This window comes from Salvelinus alpinus, chromosome 31 (assembly GCF_045679555.1).
Source record: "Salvelinus alpinus chromosome 31, SLU_Salpinus.1, whole genome shotgun sequence".
Lineage (NCBI taxonomy): Eukaryota > Metazoa > Chordata > Actinopteri > Salmoniformes > Salmonidae > Salvelinus > Salvelinus alpinus.
This window is the reverse complement of record NC_092116.1, coordinates 16,449,739-16,468,897: the sequence shown is the minus strand read 5'-3', so window position 1 is coordinate 16,468,897 and position 19,159 is coordinate 16,449,739. Positions and strand designations below refer to the sequence as shown.

General features: G+C 44.3%; 1 protein-coding gene and 1 pseudogene across 2 annotated transcripts; both read right to left on the bottom strand.

Annotated features, from left to right (window-relative positions):
* Window positions 1-288: 288 nt before the first annotated feature.
* LOC139561248 (arginine and glutamate-rich protein 1) lies at window positions 289-6,300 on the bottom strand. Of its 2 annotated transcripts, none has more exons than XM_071378223.1 (6): window positions 5,918-6,285; window positions 4,816-5,009; window positions 3,501-3,746; window positions 1,985-2,112; window positions 1,258-1,327; window positions 289-720 (listed from the first exon to the last, which is right to left on the bottom strand). In XM_071378223.1, exons 1-6 carry the CDS (start codon window positions 5,997-5,999, stop codon window positions 565-567), a joined length of 876 nt encoding a protein of 291 aa, XP_071234324.1. In that variant the 5' UTR covers window positions 6,000-6,285; the 3' UTR covers window positions 289-564. The 2 variants fall into 2 exon arrangements, with proteins under 2 accessions (XP_071234324.1, XP_071234325.1); XM_071378224.1 differs by lacking the exon at window positions 289-720 and adding an exon at window positions 730-1,110 and having other exon boundaries at window positions 5,918-6,300.
* Window positions 6,301-6,958: 658 nt separating this feature from the next.
* LOC139561045 (telomerase Cajal body protein 1-like) lies at window positions 6,959-19,037 on the bottom strand (annotated as a pseudogene).
* Window positions 19,038-19,159: the final 122 nt, after the last annotated feature.

The window sequence follows — 19,159 nt, the reverse complement described above, 5'->3', positions numbered from 1 at the left end:
TAACTGCATGACATTACTGTGGAATTACATGCACTTTTTAAAATGTAACTAAACAAGTTAAGAACAAAATGCTTATTTACAATGACGACCCACACCGGCCAAACCCTGACGACGCTCGGCCAATTGTGCGCCGCCCTATGGGACTCCCAATCACAGCCGGTTGTGATACAGCCTGGATGACGATATGAACATGATCTAACAAAAGGTATGCTGATTTCTTGGTTCTGAAATAAGCTTGCATACATTCTCCGTGCAGATTAAACTAAGATGATAAGATAAGACAGCATATTAAAATGGTATCAGTTTATTGCTGAATACATAGGGATATGACCTTCATACCCTATATGGACACATTCCTGATGATGACAGACCAGAGAGGCATCTGTGAGTTCAACTGGTAAGGAGTTGGATGAAGTTACTCCTAAACATTGATCTAATGTCAGTGTTGAATTCTTCCCCATAATAGTTAAGATCAGGATTGGGAAGAATAATCTGATCCTAGATCTGTGCACACAAGCAACAGCAATGTTGTAGCTGTAGTAGCAAGTAGATGTCTGTGCATCATCAGGTAAAGTCTTGTGTGTTGATGACATCATCCGTCTGGACCGCCACGTCTGTATAGCCAGGTTCTCTGCCCAGGCGACGGAGCTTCAACAGGTAGTCAGAGTGGAGGGAGGACTCGGTCAGATCCACAAACTGTCTGTAACTACACTGTAACCTCTGACAGAGAGAGAGAACGGGAGACGGAAAGAGGTAGAAAGAGATGGAGGGATAGAGAGAGCGAGTAGGAGAGAGCGTGAGAGTGAAAGATAGAGGGAGAGAGAGAGAGAGAGATGGTGAAAAAGAGACGGTAGGTGTTCAAATCTATGGTTTTATATTTTATATGAGAAGGTCAAACTGAGAAAAACTAGGGAGATCTAATGAGAGAACGGATGGCTTGAGATTCACAAATACAACCCAAAATGAACATAGTGGACGTGGTCACAATTAAAGGGCAAAGAGACAAAATGTTTAACACAAAACAAAAGTCAGGGGATGAGCTGGCACGGAACACAAAGCTTCTGCTCTGGCTCAGAGAGAGAGGGAAGGAGGGCTGGAGCTCACATGTGCCTGTTATGGATGGAGAGAGGGGAGAGTGTGTGAGAGAGAGAGAGAGAGAGAGAGAGGACTGCAGCTAGCTCATGTGGCCCATTATGGTTGTGGGTGGTAGTTTAGTGGTGTTCATTTATTCATGATGACCTCATTAAGTGTGCTGACCTTAAACTCTGTCTCATATCTCATCCTCTCCCCTGTGACTCTGGCCAGACCCTGCTCCAGCTGCCTGTACCTAACACCGCACACAGAGACAGACAGGGAGGGAAGGAGACAAGGCCAAACACATGAGAGGGAGTACACAGAGAGAGAGAGAGAGAGAGAGGAATAGAGAGAGACAGAGAGCGAGAGATACATTGCCAAAAACATGGACACACATACACACATTGCAAAACATGACGCAGACAAACACCGCAAGGCAAGACACACAACGGCACGCATACACACACATTCATATTACCAAGGCATGAGAAACACACAATAACAGACATCACAGGAGGTTGGTGGTACCTTAATTGGGGAGGACGGCTCATGGTAATGACTGGAGCGGAATGAGTGGAAAGGCATCAACAACATCAAACACAAGGTTTCCATCTGTTTGAAGCTATTCCATTTGTTCCGTTCCAGCCATTATTATGAGCCGTCCTCCCCTCAGCAGCCTCCACTGACACACTTACACAATGTGTGAAGAGAGGGCACGCAAGGGCATACACACTATGGAGAATGACAGAGAAGTAGTCATGTAGGCAGGTATGCAGGAGGGAGAGGAATGCATACAGGGAATGCAGAGAGATGGAGAGATAGGGATGGAGGAGGAGGAGGAGGAGGAGGAATGGCTCAGCGTCAGTGAGTCCCATGCACATTGTGTGTGTGTATGTGTAGACATTCTTGCCGGCTTTGCATGAGAGCGAGTTCCACGGTATGTCTGTCCTGGAGAATCTGTAGGTCCTTCTGTGCCTCTCTTTCACACTGCTGTCGCACACACACCTCTGTTTCCCGAACAAGCCTCTTCACATTCTCCTGAAAAAGAGAGAGAGAGAGAGAGACTGCATGCAGAATTCTGCAATAATATCCTCCGTGTACAAAGTAAAACACCAAACAATGCATGCAGAGCAGAATTAGGCCGATACCCACTAATTATCAAAATCCAGAAAAGAGCTGTTAAATTCTACAACCACCTAAAAGGAAGCGATTCCCAAACCTTCCATAACAAAGCCATCTCCTACAGAGATATGAACCTGGAGAAGAGTCCCCTAAGCAAGCTGGTCCTGGGGCTCCGTTCACAAACAGACCCCACAGAGGCCCAGGACAGCAACACAATTAGACCCAACCAAATCACGAGAAAACAAAAAGATAATTACTTGACACATTGGAAAGAATTAACAAAAAAAACTGAGTAAACTAGAATGCTATTTGGCCCTAAACAGAGAGTACACAGTGGCAGAATACATGACCACTGTGACTGAACAAAACTTAAGGAAAGCTTTGACTATGTACAGACTCAGTGAGCATAGCCTTGCTATTGAGAAAGGCCGCCATAGGCAGACCTGGCTCTCAAGAGAAGACAGGTTATGTACACAGTGCCCACAAAATGAGGTGGAAACTGAGCTGCACTTCCTAACCTCCTGCCAAATGTATGACCATATTAGAGAAACATATTTCCCTCAGATTACACAGATCCACAAAGAATTTGAAAACAAACCCAATTTTGATAAACTCTCATATCTACTGGGTGAAATACCAGTGTGCAATCACAGCAGCAAGATTTGTGACTTATTGCCACAAGAAAAGGGCAACCAGTGAAGAACAAACACCATTGTAAATACAACCCATATTTATGTTTATTTATTTTCCCTTTTGTACTTTCACTATTTGCACATCGTTACAACACTGTATATAGACATAATACGACATTTATAATGTCTTTATTCTTTTGGAATTTCTGTGAGTGTAATGTTTACTGTTCATTTTTATTGTTTCTTATTTCACTTTTGTATATTATCTACTTCACTTGCTTTGGCAATGTTAACATATGTTTCCCATGCCGATAAAGCCCCTTGAATTGAATTGAATTGAGAGAGAGGAGTGAAATATTACAAGCTGTAGTACAAACACACACACAGAGTCTGGACAACTAACCTTGTGGGGACACACAATTCAGTCCCATTCAAAATCCTATTTTCCCTAACCTTAACCCTAACCCTAGCTCCTAACCCTTAATGTAATTCTAACCCTAATACTAATTCTAACCTTAACCCCCTAGAAATAGCATTTGACCTCGTGGGGACTAACAAAATGTCCCCAGTTGGTCCAATTTTTGTTTGTTTACTATTCTTGTGTTGACTTCTGGTCCCCACAAGAATAGTTAAACAGGTCCACACACCCTCACACTTTTTGATATCTCCCACCTGTACTTTTGCCTCCATGGCCTCTACTTCTCTCCGTCTCTCCTCTTCCACCTCTCTCTGTATCTCAGCCCTCATCCTTCCGCAGGTCTCCTCCACCGCCAGCCTCATCTCCCTCTCGATCTCCTCTCGCAGCCCCACACAGCGCTCCTCAAACTGGGCCTGCTGCTCTACCCGCTCCCCCTGCCTCTCCTCGGCCTCCAGCCTCTCCCTTGCCAATAAGGCCTCTTTGAAGCACACCTGCAGACACTTGGGAGGGAATAAGGGAGAGGGAGGGAGAGAAGAAGGGAGGAAAATATAAAGCGATGGTGGTCAAAAGGAAGGAAAGGAGGAATGGAGTGAGGGAGGGAAAGAAAGATGAAAGGAGGAAGGGATGGATGGAGAGAGAGGGAAATAAAGAGAGACTGATGGTGGTCAGAATTGGCACTGTGCTCAGTGGTTTGTGGTAGTACGCCTCAGGGCTGGTGAGGAAGAGTGTGATCTTAGGGTTGGCTGCTGTACCTTTCCCTAAAGTGCAATTATAGAATCCATTACTCCAGCTAGGGCCTCTAAACTTCCAGCCATACGTCCTATCTGCCAGACCTCACCTGCATACAGGAGACTCCACAGCCACTTCAAAAGGCCCTGTTTATCATAACTATATATTGCCAGAGGGAATAGAGAGAGCGGGGAGCGGAGAGAGGGAGGGGGAATTTGGGGAGAGAGAGATGGGCAGAGGGAGGGGGAATTTGGGGATATGGGTAGAGAGGGAGGGGGAGATAGAGAGAGAGGGGGAGAGACTGAGGCAGAGAGAGGGAGAGAGGGAGGGGGAGATGAAGCGAAGCGCGCTGAATTACTTATTCTTTATGTATGAGAACATATTGGAAATTCAAATCTGGTGCAGTAGGATCCTGGTCTGAGTTAGTGTATGATGTAGTTTAATGTGTGGGTTATAGTGATCCCTTACATCTATACGGTATGTTAATCAAGGTGGGTGTTTCACAGGGATATCCAACACATCTGGATTGAATGAGGTGAGATCAGAGTAGTGCTGATGAGAGAGAAACCTTGTGTGTGTCATGTTTTCCTGGATTCTCACAGTGTATAGCAGGATATAGAGCTAACACGTGCCATTTACCCTCATCTCCAGTGTAAGCAAGAGGAAATGTGTACATCAATCATATCTAAAGCCTTGGACATGGAAGAAAGAGAGAGGAGAGAACATTTAGGTAGATGAAAAATGCCATTGAGGAGCTATGAAATGTGCTGTGCAAAGATGACTTGACCATTGAAACATTTATTTTTCAACTATGGTTTGTCTTCTTAGTGTGCTTTTCACCTCTTCCTGTTGTTTCAGTGACTTCTCTTTATCCTCCTCTGCCCTCTGCAGAAATACTGCCATCCAGGGGGACTCCCCCTGTGTGGCCCCCACCTCTGGCTGCTCGGAGTGGGGGGAGAACGAGGATGGCCCTGGGTCCTGGCTGGTGCTTGTGGAGGTAGAGGTGGAAGGAGGGAGAAAATACTCTCCCAGACCTGTTAGGACCAATAACCAACAGCAGTCTCAGTACTCCCATAGAACAAGGTCCGACAACTCCGGTCTGGCAGGGCCACTGTTAGTGCAGGGTGTTGTTCCAGCCCAGCATTAACACACCAAGCCTGTTAACATTACAACCCTCCAGGACCATATATCCCACCCCTGCCATTGAATCAAACTTGGATATTCTCAATCTGAGGAAAATTACTTTTAAATATGACATCAATGTCACAAGCCCTCAGTGACAGGAAATCTATTCCCTCCATTGCCCTGAAAACATGTTCCTTAAAAGAGAGGAGCAGAGCAATGAGAGAAACACCATACAAGTGTCGCTAGACATTTACAATTCCGCCTCCAGATATGCGTCAACCTCTTTCTCCATGTGGAATTACCCTGTGTCAAACTGAAGTGTATGTGTGTGTTCTCTGAGTACTTTCTACCTAGGATTAGCTGCTCCGACAGAGGGCGGCCATTTGAATAATTGTTTTCAAATGTCTTTCTCAACGTCAAAATGCCATTTCACATTACGTTGCTACTTGCCTGATATTCCCCACTTGGACGACAAGCGTTTCTGACTATAGACTGTGGAGGCAGGCAGAGTGGGGGGGAGTGCGAGAACAGATTTCTCAAAATCGGAACCAAAGCCTCGGTGTATTTGCAAATAAACTGACTGCTCTCAAGCAAATACACTAACAAAAGTGTCATGAAGGTAGAACATGTCCCTCATTGTTTGCACTGTTTTTATGGAGGCTGCCTAGAAGTGAAAGAGAAAGTGAGAGAAGAAATCAAGAAAGAGAGAGGAACAACACGTCTCATCTTGGACTGAAGTAGCCCATTTTACACTGTATTGTTAGTTGAGTGTTGCGTACATAAAGCATGGTTTGAGTGTTGCATTGCTGAGTCTCACCCAGGATGTGTGTGTGGAGGAGCCTCTGTGTGGAGAGGGTGGTCCGGTTCAGCATCCTCTGTAGAGGCCCCATGTCAGACATGCTCCTACCCCACTAACAAGAGCACAGACCCCTTAGACTGGATAGAAGCCTACCCCCTTCTTATTCACTACCTTTGGCTGGATAGATGAACATACCCTCCCTATTCACTGTTTGACTGCTACTGAAATACCCACTGTTCGACACTGAAGACCACAGATTCACTCCTCTCTTTCTGCACTAACGCCCGCTCACCATTTCTGTTTCACACTCTCTTTCTCTGTCTCGCACCCCACTTCTCTCGCTAGGCTCTTCCCTTATTCTAAAATGGTCGCTTAGCAACGCTCACAACAAAAAAGTGGCGCTCTTCAACTTGGCACTTAGCTCTACTTATACCCGAGGTTTTACTGTGCGCATTTGTAATGAGGGTATGCTCGAAAGGCATTTCACTAAGATCTTTTTCAGAAATGTAAAATCTATATAGTCTTCTCACTTTGCCAAAAGAGCTTACATTAAATACCTATGAAGAAAAATAAATAAAAAACATTTGAAGACATTAATTCAGCATAATACTGACAGAAGAAAAGGAACCATAATGAGACTGGTTGAGTGAACAGAACCTTATTCAATCCAATTCTTGGACAGACAGCAAATCCACCCGTAAGAGTCCGTTTGCCCTCTAGTGGCCTCTTCCTAAACTTGCAGACGAACTAGACAGCAACATGCAATGGATAACTTTAAAAAAAAAATACTATATCTATCAAATTAACTTATACAAACTTAAGTTGTGCTACAACACAAAAGCAGCATAGCAGGCATTCTACATATACAAATATTGTCGATAATTTTATCCACACTGCCACAAGAAATCACAGGACTGTAAAGGAACACCGGCCGTGCGCAGTAAATCCTCTACTGAGTGTCATGTTGAATCGCTGGGAAAATCAAATAAAAGGAACAATGTTGATGTGTCATCTCTCACGGACTTTGCATTCACTATAAAAAGACGATTGCAGTATCCATTTGTTTGTGGTTACAGCAATTATGCCAACTGCTTACCGATTTTAATACATTCAGAAACTAAATATTCATCATGGCTATAGAAAAATATACATTTACTTGGCACTTAGAACAATAAAAATAATATTCACAAATCAAAGCTCTGAATTGCACTTAAACTAGCTGTATTGGGTTATTCTGGGCAGGACTGTAGACAATAGCCTGATCCCAGATCTGTTTGATTGAAATGCTAAATATTGACCATAAAACAACACCGACATATCTGGGACAAGGCTATACAGACTAACACAAGGTAAACAACGGAACACTCCCGTGGAGAAACATGAGTGGAAAATAGACACAACACAATGTACACTGTGCTCCTCCAAAACAGTGGGCCTGGTCTGGCTGTGGTTTTACAATTACATGTAGTTTGAAATGGGGAAGAACTCAGTTAGCTTAGTAGCATGTTACCAAAAATTCCTAATAACACGTTAGCATTCACCATAGTTTGTACCTTGGCTTCGAGACCGGGGAAACTGTTGTTCGCTGAATCCAAGGGACTCAACACACTGGTTTGCATACTCAACAGAAAAAGTACTCCCAATATTGTAGTAAACTTTACTCAGTGGCAGTTTGAAGTTACATTTGGTTCAGTCCTGAGGAGAGGGGTTTGACTTGGGCTACTCCACCATCAATCAATCACCACCATAGGTGCTGGTTCCTCCTGCCCCTCCTCGCTGGCTGGGCTGAGTGGTCCGACCCACCACAGAGTCAGGGCGTTGTCCTGTCTGACCTCTGGGGTTGGTGATATCATAACATCACCCTCTGAACCCGAGTCGGAGGAGTCTCCGTCGCTACTGTCCCCCGGGTCGAGGAACTGGCGCTGCCCGCTGGTTGGCACCAGCAACGGCATGAAGGGGTGGACACTGGAGGAGAGAGAGAGCGAATGGGAGGGAGAGGGGGATGAAAGAGAAAGAAATGTAGTTAAATATCAGAAAGTGGCAAATATGACTAAAATACACTTCTGCAAAGTCAGAAGACAACCAAATAAATCATATGGGAGGCCCATCAACAACCATCTGGTATACCTGATGCCGTTGGTGCAGTCCCCATGAGCCTGGAACTGGAGGTGAGGCTGCAGTACCTCCTCATTCCCATCGGGGGGAGCTGTGAGGGTGTCCCACACTGACACCATCCCCCCTGTATCGCCACTCAACAGGTACCGGGCAGACCTACAGAGACAGCAATCACCATCAAATGAAAAGAGTGGAGTGAAGAAACCTTGTGCTTTTGGGACGCCCCAGTCTAGCACATAGTCAGTCTAGAAGGAACAGGTTTAGACTTACGCATCCAGGTCAAAGTTGATACGTTGGTTGGTGGCTACTTTCTCTTCAGAGAGAACAGAACCTTGCCCGGGTCTCTCAGATCCCAGCACAGAATCTCTGGGTCCTACACACACACACAATCATCATTCGAAACACCTCGACACATACAAGAGCAACAATAACACTGATCATGAATGTGGGCATGTGTTTGCATGTTGAGAACCACCACGTTCTCCACTGTGACACTGTGTTCCTCTTCCCCAATCTCTCTCTGTGAGCGGACAACTTTTTGAGGCCCGTGTCTCTCTTTGTGTTGTCCTACCTTGCGCCCGCCAGTGTACAGGTAGTGTCCGTCGGGTGAGAAGGCGAGGTGTGTGATGCCCCTGTGGTGCCTGGGTGGCAGCAGGGCCAGCAGAGAGCCGTCCTGGCAGGAGTAGAGGCCTGCGGTGCGGGAGTACGAGCCACAGGCGTACACAGACTGGCACGGGCTGAACGCCATGCAGGAGATGATGCCACACTGACCCTGCTTCTTCACTGGAGAGGAGGGAACACACTCAGCATCTATAGAATCGGGTTAGGGTTAAGAATAGGGTTAGGGGATAGTTAGTTGAGATTTAATAGCACTTCTATAAACCCTCTATCTCTATCTCCCCAAATAAAGATGTACCCAGTATCGTTTCTGTTGCTACTGGACTCTACTCCACACCTATAGTGGGCCTCTCCTCACGGTCCCGTCCAGGCCTGTCTGTGTAAAACACCCTGACAGTCTTGTCGAAGCCGCAGTAGACCTGTGACCCGTCTGGGGAGAAGCAGAGGGAGTGGGCTGTGGTCAGCTCATCCAGATGGTTGTAGGGTCTGAAGCTGGTCCCCGTTGAACGCATCCCAGATATGGACCGGGTTATCACGACTGCTGCCGGCTATACTGGTGGAGAGAGAGACAGCGGTGGTGAGAGACGGAGGGACAGAGGGAAGAAGGATGGAATATGATGCGAGGGAGGTTAGAGAAGGAAGGGAACGATGGAAGGAGAAAGGAATGGAAAGACAGTGAGGAAAGGGAAGGATGTAGAAAGGAGAGAGAAGGATGGAGAGTGGTGGTGACAACTGGAAGAGCAGTAATGGACACACACTCATTTCATCTCCGTTGAAAAATAACTGACACACACTGACACTGCTTTGTGCCAGATTCATCTGGCCTCATCAGTGAAACACCCCACTGAGGCCATTTCAGGACTTCACTATGCATTTCACTTTTAATATCATTCCTCCCCTCTATCTATTCAAAAACAAAGGCAGTTTGTTGTCGCATTGGGGTTTATAATGGACAAAAACGATCCATTAACAGACATGCCGCATGGCTATGGCTTTTCAACTAACATAATTGCAGGGGTCCACAGCCAAACAGCGAACCTAACAAACCAAACGCCGAAACATCACTGTCTGAACTGAAGCTCAATTAGCCAAGAGGAAATTAACCTGGGCGGCTCAGTGCTGTTATGGCACTGTGTCTTTGTTCTGGCTGTTGGGAATCACCCCATTATAATGGTACACCACAGCTAGCCTGGATGCCGGCCCAGAAAGCAATACAAAGGAGGAACACCAGCAACTATTCTACACTCTCTACAGGACAGTACAGCACATGGCTGTTGGCAGAGAGAGGGGGAGAGATGGAGAGAGGGGGAGAGATGGAGAGAAAGGGAAAGACAGGGAGAGAAAGAGTGAACATACAGAGTGTACAAAACATTAGGAACACCTGCTCTTTCCATGACATAGACTAACCAGGTGAATCCAGGTCAAAGCTATAATCCCTTATTGATGTCACCTGTTAAATCCACTTCAATCAGTGTAGATGAAGGGGGGAGACATGTTAAATAACGACTTTTAAGCCTTGAGACATGGATTGTGTAAGTGTGCCATTCAGAGGGTGAATTGGCAAGACAAAATATTAAAGTATCTTTGAATGGGGTATGGTAGTAGGTGCCAGGCGCACCGGTTTGAGTGTGTCAAGAATTGCAATGCTGCTGTTTTTTCCCCCACACAACCTTTTCCCGTGTGTATCAAGAATGGACCACCACCCAAAGGACATCCAGCCAACTTGACACAAGTGTGGGAAGCATTGGAGTCAACATGGGCCAGCATCCCTGTGGAATGCTTAACACCTTGTAGAGTCCATGCTCTGACAAATTGAGGCTGTTCTGAGGGAAAAAAGGGGTGCAACTCAATATTAGGAAGGTGTTCTTAATGTTTTGTACACTCAGTGTATATGTCCATGGTTCATTTGACGCCCTGAACTGATGTTTAGGAAACGCTAAGGCCACGTCATTCCACCTGACTCCACTCTGTAACCCTTAACACCAGGTGAACAGGTCCAAAACAACATTGTGCCGCCTGAACACGAACACAGATGAAGGATAACAGAGTTGACATGGGCTGTCAGCTCCGACTAGCCCCCTCATCCCTGGCTCCTCTCAGGGCCCAGCTCTCAAGTGGTTCATCCCTCAGATAAATCATCTCCTCGGGTTGTTTATGCTCTCATCCTCCACCCTGTTTGACTCCTGTCTCTCTCTCCCTCTTAAACTCCCTTTCTTTTTCCTTATTCCCCCTCTTTTCTTGCCATGGAGAGATATTTACATGTGGTTTATGGTTTGATCCTCCTGTATTGACTATGGTGTGCACCTCTCTCTCTTACACACACACACCCTTTTTATATTTTCTCATTCCCTTTCATCTAGAGATGTTGTTTCCCTCGCTCCGTGGGGTGGACCACGGCCCACGCTGGGCACTGATCAGAGAGGAACCATGGGAGGAGGGGGGTGCTGTTGTTAAGGAGGCCTCGTTAGTAGGCCCTACCAGCGTTGCCCGTAACAACGGCATTCTCCACAGTAACGGCTGGGCGCCATTGATCTCAGCTTCCCACAGCACAGACGTCTTAATAATTTCCGCGCTTTTGTACGGCTAGAAAAAAAACACGCAAAGACACACACACACATACACAGAGAGAGAGAGCCAGGAGAAAACCAAAAGTCTGGAAATCATGAGGCCCTTTAAAAAGCGTCTGGAGTTGTTAGTTCTTCTGTTCGTTCTGTTAAAGGGTGAGTCATCACCCAGAGCACCACAGGTCTCGGACAAACAAACAGACAGACAGCACTGGGGTTCAAGGGGAAAAGGCCAAGACTCCTCAAATAGAGAGAGAAATAATGATGATTTTACGGATTAGCAACTAGGTGCAAAACAACGACTCCATTTTCACTGTCAACAGTCTAATATGGAACTCAGTACAGCGCATACAATGTAGCATGGCTTAGTTAAGTCAGCAACCAAGGTTGTGGGTTCAATTACCGCAAGGTAGAAGTCTTCACGTGTCCAACAGACCTGAAATTCCGAAATCCAACCTGGGACCGTAGCGGGTCCGGGTCCCTAATTCTGACTTTGGTCTAGGATCGGAGTCGGGTCTGATAATTGCCACAGATCTCAGGTATGTGCAACTACAATTTATTTACCGATTGGACCGGTACTCTGTTAATTTAATGTGTGTGAGGATGAGAACTGTGCAAGCTTGTTATCTGTGTCAGCCAATTGCAACTCAATAAAATGTATAGCTTATGTCCAGCTGAAACTGGTTCTGGCAGCTCACCTCACGTACGCCTGCTGCTGAGGAGAGAGACAGAGCGAGAAAGGAGCCTTGGCCTAGTCTACTGTTGATTGACAAGATGGAGGCCTTTTTCATTGAAGTGACAACAAAAGTTAGAGGAGAAAGAGTGAAAAGAAGCCGACAAGGGGAATGTCCCCAGGGACAAGTTTTAATATTGTAGTGGACAAAGATGAGAGAAAAGTTGGTGCGGCCAAATGGACTGTGTGCAAATCGTTTTTGAGGTTTAATGCAACTTAAACGCATTTGTTTTTGTATTCATTATAATGTGTTTTATCATTATAGGCCTATTTAAGAAACCAAACCAGTTCTTTAAATAAGCAAGTTTGTTTATTGCATTTTCACTGGCTAATTTAAGATCGAACTGTCTTTTAAATTTTGTGCTACGTGTTTAGTTGAAGGTTAAAAGTTGGCCTGTTGTAAAATAAATATCATTAGCCTATTGCCGTCATTTGTTGGGTAGGCCTACAGTAGGCACTCACCTTTGTTGGTAGGCCTAATTGCTGCATTATCCTAGCCTGTTTTAAACTTTTGTGAAGGTTTAAACCAGTGCTTTAAAAAATGTCATTCTGTTGAGACATTTTCTTTGACCAAATTAAGTTCCAACTATAATGTTGTGTTTTCCGCAATATAATAGAATTACCGGTAGGACTACTATACGGCTACTCGCACTTAAACCATGAAAAGCAAAAACCAAAGGCGGTGAGATGCAAAACTTAATTTAATGCCTCAATATAAGAACATGTTCATATTTTCCCTATAAACAATGACTTGCCTTTATAATGGGAATATCAAAAGTAAGAAACTCTTGTGAAGGTTTGGTGTGGTATGGCTATTATTAGGCTTAGCTACTGCAGGCCTATGAAGTCAGTGGGCACCAGCACACCAACGGACTCCGACGGTTGAACTTGAGGTGAAGAACAATGTTTTAGGCCTGTCAGTTACTCCTTTAATCTAACAATATAATAATGCTTATCTTTCTAAAAAAAATGTCCTGATGGAAAATGTACATAGTAGCCTCCTGTACGCCAGTATCTGTATAGCAGTAGTAGCCTGACAAGTATAAAGAAATGCATTTCGGTGTTGGGAACATGACGCCGGCATATCTTCATCTTACTCTCCATCTCTCTAGGGCTAAGCTTCTTTTCCTTTATATAATGTTTTTAAATATTATTATCATACAGTGGGCTCATACTCATGCAATGCCCTAATGCATTTAGTGCTCAAATCTCTGACAGTAAAAAAAAATAATAATAATAAAACAATAGGCTATACAGTTTTGAATATGCTACACATCGAAATGTAACAAATCGTTTTTTTGGTCATTTTTATAGGCAGTTAACTGTGGATCATTTAGCCAATATCACTCGTTTATTGATGGAGCTGGCAGCGTTTCCTTCTCTCTCGGAGCTGAACTGGTCTCTCGTATCCGAACCAACACGGGCCTTTTCGTAACATGTCTGACTGGCCTCGGGTCCATTCAGAACAGGTCTCCGTTTCTTTAAAAAAAAGAATATCAAGTCAGGTGGGAAAGCCACGGATCCATTTCGGAATGGATCCAACTTTTCGGGAACCGTCAAAGACTGGGTCACATACTATAAACCGCTTTGATACAGGATATAGGGCGGCAGGTAGCCTAGCGGTTAGAGCGTTGGGCCTGTAACTGAAAGGTCACTGGTTTGATTCCATGAGCTGATAAGGCGCAGAAATCTGTCAAGGTGCCCTTGAGCAAGGCACTTAACCCTAATTTGCTCCAAGGGGCGCTATACTACTATGGTTGATCCTGTAAAACGACACATTTCCCTGTACCTGTAAAACGACACATTTCCCTGTACCTGTAAAATGACACATTTCCCTGTACTTGTAAAGTGACACATTTCCCTGTACCTGTAAAACGACACATTTCCCTGTACCTGTAAAATGACACATTTCCCTGTACCTGTAAAACGACACATTTCCCTGTACCTGTAAAACGACACATTTCCCTGTACCTGTAAAATGACACATTTCCCTGTACCTGTAAAATGACACATTTCCCTGTACTTGTAAAACGACACATTTCCCTGTACCTGTAAAACGACACATTTCCCTGTACCTGTAAAACGACACATTTCCCTGTACTTGTAAAGTGACACATTTCCCTGTACCTGTAAAACGACACATTTCCCTGTACCTGTAAAACGACACATTTCCCTGTACCTGTAAAACGACACATTTCCCTGTACCTGTAAAACGACACATTTCCCTGTACCTGTAAAATGACACATTTCCCTGTACCTGTAAAATGACACATTTCCCTGTACCTGTAAAACGACACATTTCCCTGTACCTGTAAAACGACACATTTCCCTGTACCTGTAAAATGACACATTTCCCTGTACCTGTAAAATGACACATTTCCCTGTACCTGTAAAACGACACATTTCCCTGTACCTGTTAAACGACACATTTCCCTGTACCTGTTAAACGACACATTTCCCTGTACCTGTAAAATGACACATTTCCCTGTACCTGTAAAACGACACATTTCCCTGTACCTGTTAAACGACACATTTCCCTGTACCTGTAAAACGACACATTTCCCTGTACCTGTTAAACGACACATTTCCCTGTACCTGTTAAAACACATTTCCCTGTACCTGTAAAATGACACATTTCCCTGTACCTGTCCGATGTACAGTATGTGACAATAAAACATCTCTTTATAAGCGAATGCTAAGTGGCATATCTCTGATATGAGTGGTGGTAGTAGTAGAGGAGGGCTGCTGAACTCACAAGCAGGAGTCTGGATCCAGAGAGCTCATCTTGGGATACCAGCAGTAGTCATAGATGGTTTCCCCCTCTGCCATCTTCAACACTGGACTCTGTAGGGCAGGGAGACCATTAGAGAGAGGAGGGGTCAAGTCCTCAATCTAGGTCTATACAGGATAGGACAGCTGATGTTGCTAGTTCAGTGCAGAAACGTGGTAATTAATTACAATGACCATAATCCATTGCACCCATTTTTTCTGTCTCAGACAGAGACAGATATACTTTTACGCCTGCTATGTTAGGTTAGATACACAAAGACCGAATCGACCGCAATGAGCGAGGAATGTACACAACACATCAACAAGAAGGATAGAAACAGTTCAAAGTATGCCTTATCTACTTTGAAGAATTAGTCAAATGACTTTGTCAGACAGCTCTGCAGCCTACTTAGGCAGGCTGGCCTAGCTAAATAGAATGACTAAAGACAGTACAGTATGGGAAGCACAGAGACAACGTTAGATGGTTAGGCTGGCTGGCTGCTACTACCTGAGCAGAGATGAGATGATGACTAAGGAATGAAAAATAACAAAGTTCTCAAATATAAACGAACATACACAACTGAAACATTGTATTATTTCGTAGTAATTAACGATTTTTCTATTGATGTCTACCCAATGTGGACCTGACAGAGACAATGGAATATTTTCAATGTTTTGGCAATTGATTGTTCAATATGTTTCCATTAAAAAGCTCTTATTCATTTTAATATCATAATTTCATAACGCATTTAATGTTTTTTTTTTAAATGATTGAAAACTAAATGGAGAATAGTGATTTTTTTTTTTTTTTAAATCAGACCGACATCAAAAAGCACTAATCGCTCAGCACTAACCAGGAGTGAAGATCAGTGATGTAGTGAGTTAGTGGCACCCTCTCCGTGAGCAGGTCCCAGTTGTAGCTGTAGATCTCAGGGGGGAGGTTGTAGACACGCAGCACGTTGTCTGCACTGTTGGTCAGGAAGCACGAGCCGTCTGGGGCCCTGGGAGAATTACAGTGCCTTCAGAATGTATTCATACCCCTTGATTTATTCCACATTTTGTTGTGTTACATCCTAAATTAAAACATGGCTAAAGCAAAAAAAGATACATTTTGCTAATTTATAGGAAATAAAACACTAAAAAATCAGATTTACATAAGTATTCACACCTCCGAGTCTATACATGTCAAAATCACCTTTGGCGGCGATTACAGCTGTGAGTCTTTCTGGGAAAGTCTAAGAGCGGATTGTACAATATTTGCACATAATTGTTGAAAAAAAATATTCAAGCTCTGTCAAGACAGCCATAGATATTCAAGCCAATTTAAGTCAAAACTGTAACCAGGCCCCTCAGAAACATTCAATGTCATCTTGGTAAGATACTCCAGTGTATATTTGGCCTTGTGTTTAGGTCATTGTCCTGCTGAAAGGTGAATTTGTCTCCCAGTGTCTGTTGGAAAGCAGACTGAACCAGGTTTTCCTCTAGGACTTTGCCTGTGCTTAGCTCTATTCCATTTATTTCCATCCTAAAAAAACTCCCTAGTCCTTGCCGATGACAAGCATACCCATATACCCATAACATGATGCAGACACCACCATGCTTGAAAATATGAAGAGTGGTACTCAGTGATGTGTTGTTTGATTTACTCCAAACATAACACTTTGTATTCAGGACATAGAGTTTGTTTTTGCCACATTTTGTGCAGTTTTACTTCAGTGCCTTATTACAAACATTATATATATTTTGGAATACTTTTATTCTGTACAGGCTTCCTTTTTCATTTAGGTTAGTATTGTGGAGTAACTACAATGTTGTTGCTCCATCCTCAGTTCTCTCCTATGACAGCCATTAAACTCTGTAACTGTTTTAAAGTCACCATTGGCCTAATGGTGAAATCCCTGAGCGGTTTCCTTCCTCTCCAGCAACTGAGTTAGGAAGGACTCCTGTATCTTTGTAGTGACTGGGTGTATTGATACACCATCCAAAGTGTAATTGATAACTTCACCATGTTCAAAGGGATATTCGATGTCTGCTTTTTTTATTTATTTGTACCCATCTACCAATAAGTACCCTTCTTTGCAAGGCATTGGAAAACCACCCTGGACTTTGTGGTAGAATATGTGTTAGAAATTCACTGCTCTACTGAGGGACCTTACAGATAATTGTATGTGTCAGTGACAGAGGTAGTCATAAAACAATTATGTTAAGACACTATGGCGTCAGCGCAACATATGTGTCAGAAAACGTACCTAGATGCAGGGATGGGATATACCACTGTACTCCAACTTTTACCTTTATCCACACTGATACTTCGAGAAGGTGAAATACTGTCCTTGTCATCCTCATGCTAGCTAGCAGTAGCCACCGCAGCAATTTTGGAATGGCAGACAATCAGCTCATTTGTTGTTCAAGCAATGTGCCATTCCACAATGGCTGATGTGGCCACTGCTAGCTTGTACGGGGACAAAAAGGGCATTTTTCCATTAAAACTGGTAGTATTTTTCATCTTCTCGATGGCGCAGTGTGGACAAAGGTAACATTTGGAGTACTGTACAGTGGCATATCCCATCCCTGCATTGGGGGTACGTTTTCCGACTAATATCTCACTCCTACTCCAGTGTCTAAATGTAACCATGATTGCCTTCCGATCCCAGGGCAGCTTAGTGTAAACAAGCGTAACGGTAGACAAGCTATCTAGCAAACTAACTACAAAACATGAGTTAACTACTGATGGACAGTTAGCTAGCAAGTTACCAATTTGGTCTGCCTCACGATTTCTCTATTAGGTTTTACCAGCCTCCTCCGCAAAGTAATCACTGTTCTTCGAATGACTAGAGGTCTGGTTACAACGTAGCCGTACACTGGAGTTTCTAGCAGCCGTCAAGAATTTAAGTCATGCTGCGAATTTGTAAACACGGGTGGCTGCCTTGAGGGGAACTATCGCGAGACTTCAGGCTATCCATAGCCCGCCCTCCTCCTTCTTCTTCGATGGGGTTTAACGGCGGTTGGCATCCAATGTTAATGGTGCATTACCGCCACCAGCTGTACGGGGTATTGAATGCCCCCCCTCCTCCAAACTAGGATGTTCATGTTGTTGTTCATGTTGTTGTTCATGGTGTTGTTCATGTTGTTATTCGTCTTCTATGGTATATTGGCGATTGCACAATTTAATGTGCATCCCACCATCCACTGTGCCGGATGGAAACAGGATTCCCAAAAAACGGAACAAACTACCAAAAAATGTATTCAATAAACAACTTTTCTGTAAAAAAATTAAACCAATCTGATCCCTACACAGGCTCTAGGGGAACCAGGGAGAACGGGTCCTCCGGCACCAGTCCAAAACTTTTTTGCCACAGCCACAATAATGCCAGTTTCTTAGAAGTCTTTGAGACTTGTACCATACACTTTATAACTGTGGCAATGAACGCCACAAAATCAAATCTTTCGACTGGCAGCAAACATTTACTACAGGCTGTGGTGCATCCACTACCATATCTTCACTAGCATCACTTGTTTTCTAAACTCTATTAATAGCCTTTGTTTGACCGCCCTAACTTTTACCACCTCAATCTCCTTCACCCTTACAGGGTACTCCAGGAACTCAGGATCATGATCCACACCACAGTTATGATCCCCACCGTCAGCCTCCTGTTCTTCAGCATGTGTCTGTCTGCACACACTTGAAACATGGCCAAACCCTTGACAATACTTACAGTGCAGTGGTTTGGGTACGAAAGCTCTTACAGCGTATATTGTGGCAACCCGGGGGCCAGCAGGGAGCTACAAAGAAAGGAGCAGGGCCTTGGTCAGCTCCAGAGGGCTAGAGAGCCAAGGTGAGGCAGCACCATGGACAGGCACCAACTGGGGCTGTTGATTCAACACAAATACTACTCAGTCCAGGTGCTGCAACCAATTGGCACCTGGAATTGGTCCCACCAAATGAGTATAAGTAGAGGTGTAGTCACTCGGGCAGACAGGCAGAGGGTACGCCTAGACTTCAGAAGAACCGGAGTGAGTATGATAAGCACCTCGATCAGACGCCAAAGAAGATACTAGGCAATGTTTGACTCACCTGTCTCCCTTTATTTGCCCCGAAAGGAAGAGGACCCATTCCCGTGCAGTACACTACCCGGCGCAAGTTGAGAACAAGTATTGAAAGACCGGAATCATCGCTCTCTCTCTTTTGTTGTTCATTACCCTAGGCGGTCCGAGGAGCTGCCACAGGACACCAAGTGACCCACCCGTTACCCGAGAGGCCTTTGTCGTATTCCTCCCCGTTCCCCCCAACCTTAAAGAACAACTTTTGTTTGAGCACCTCAAAATGGTCTCCCGCCATCTTATTTTGTGAGTTTCACCTCTGACTCCCCTGGGCTGCCACAATATGAACTGTAACTCAGTCAAATCTTTTGAATCGCTACATGTTGCTTTTATATTTTTGTTCAGTATAGTTAGGTATGT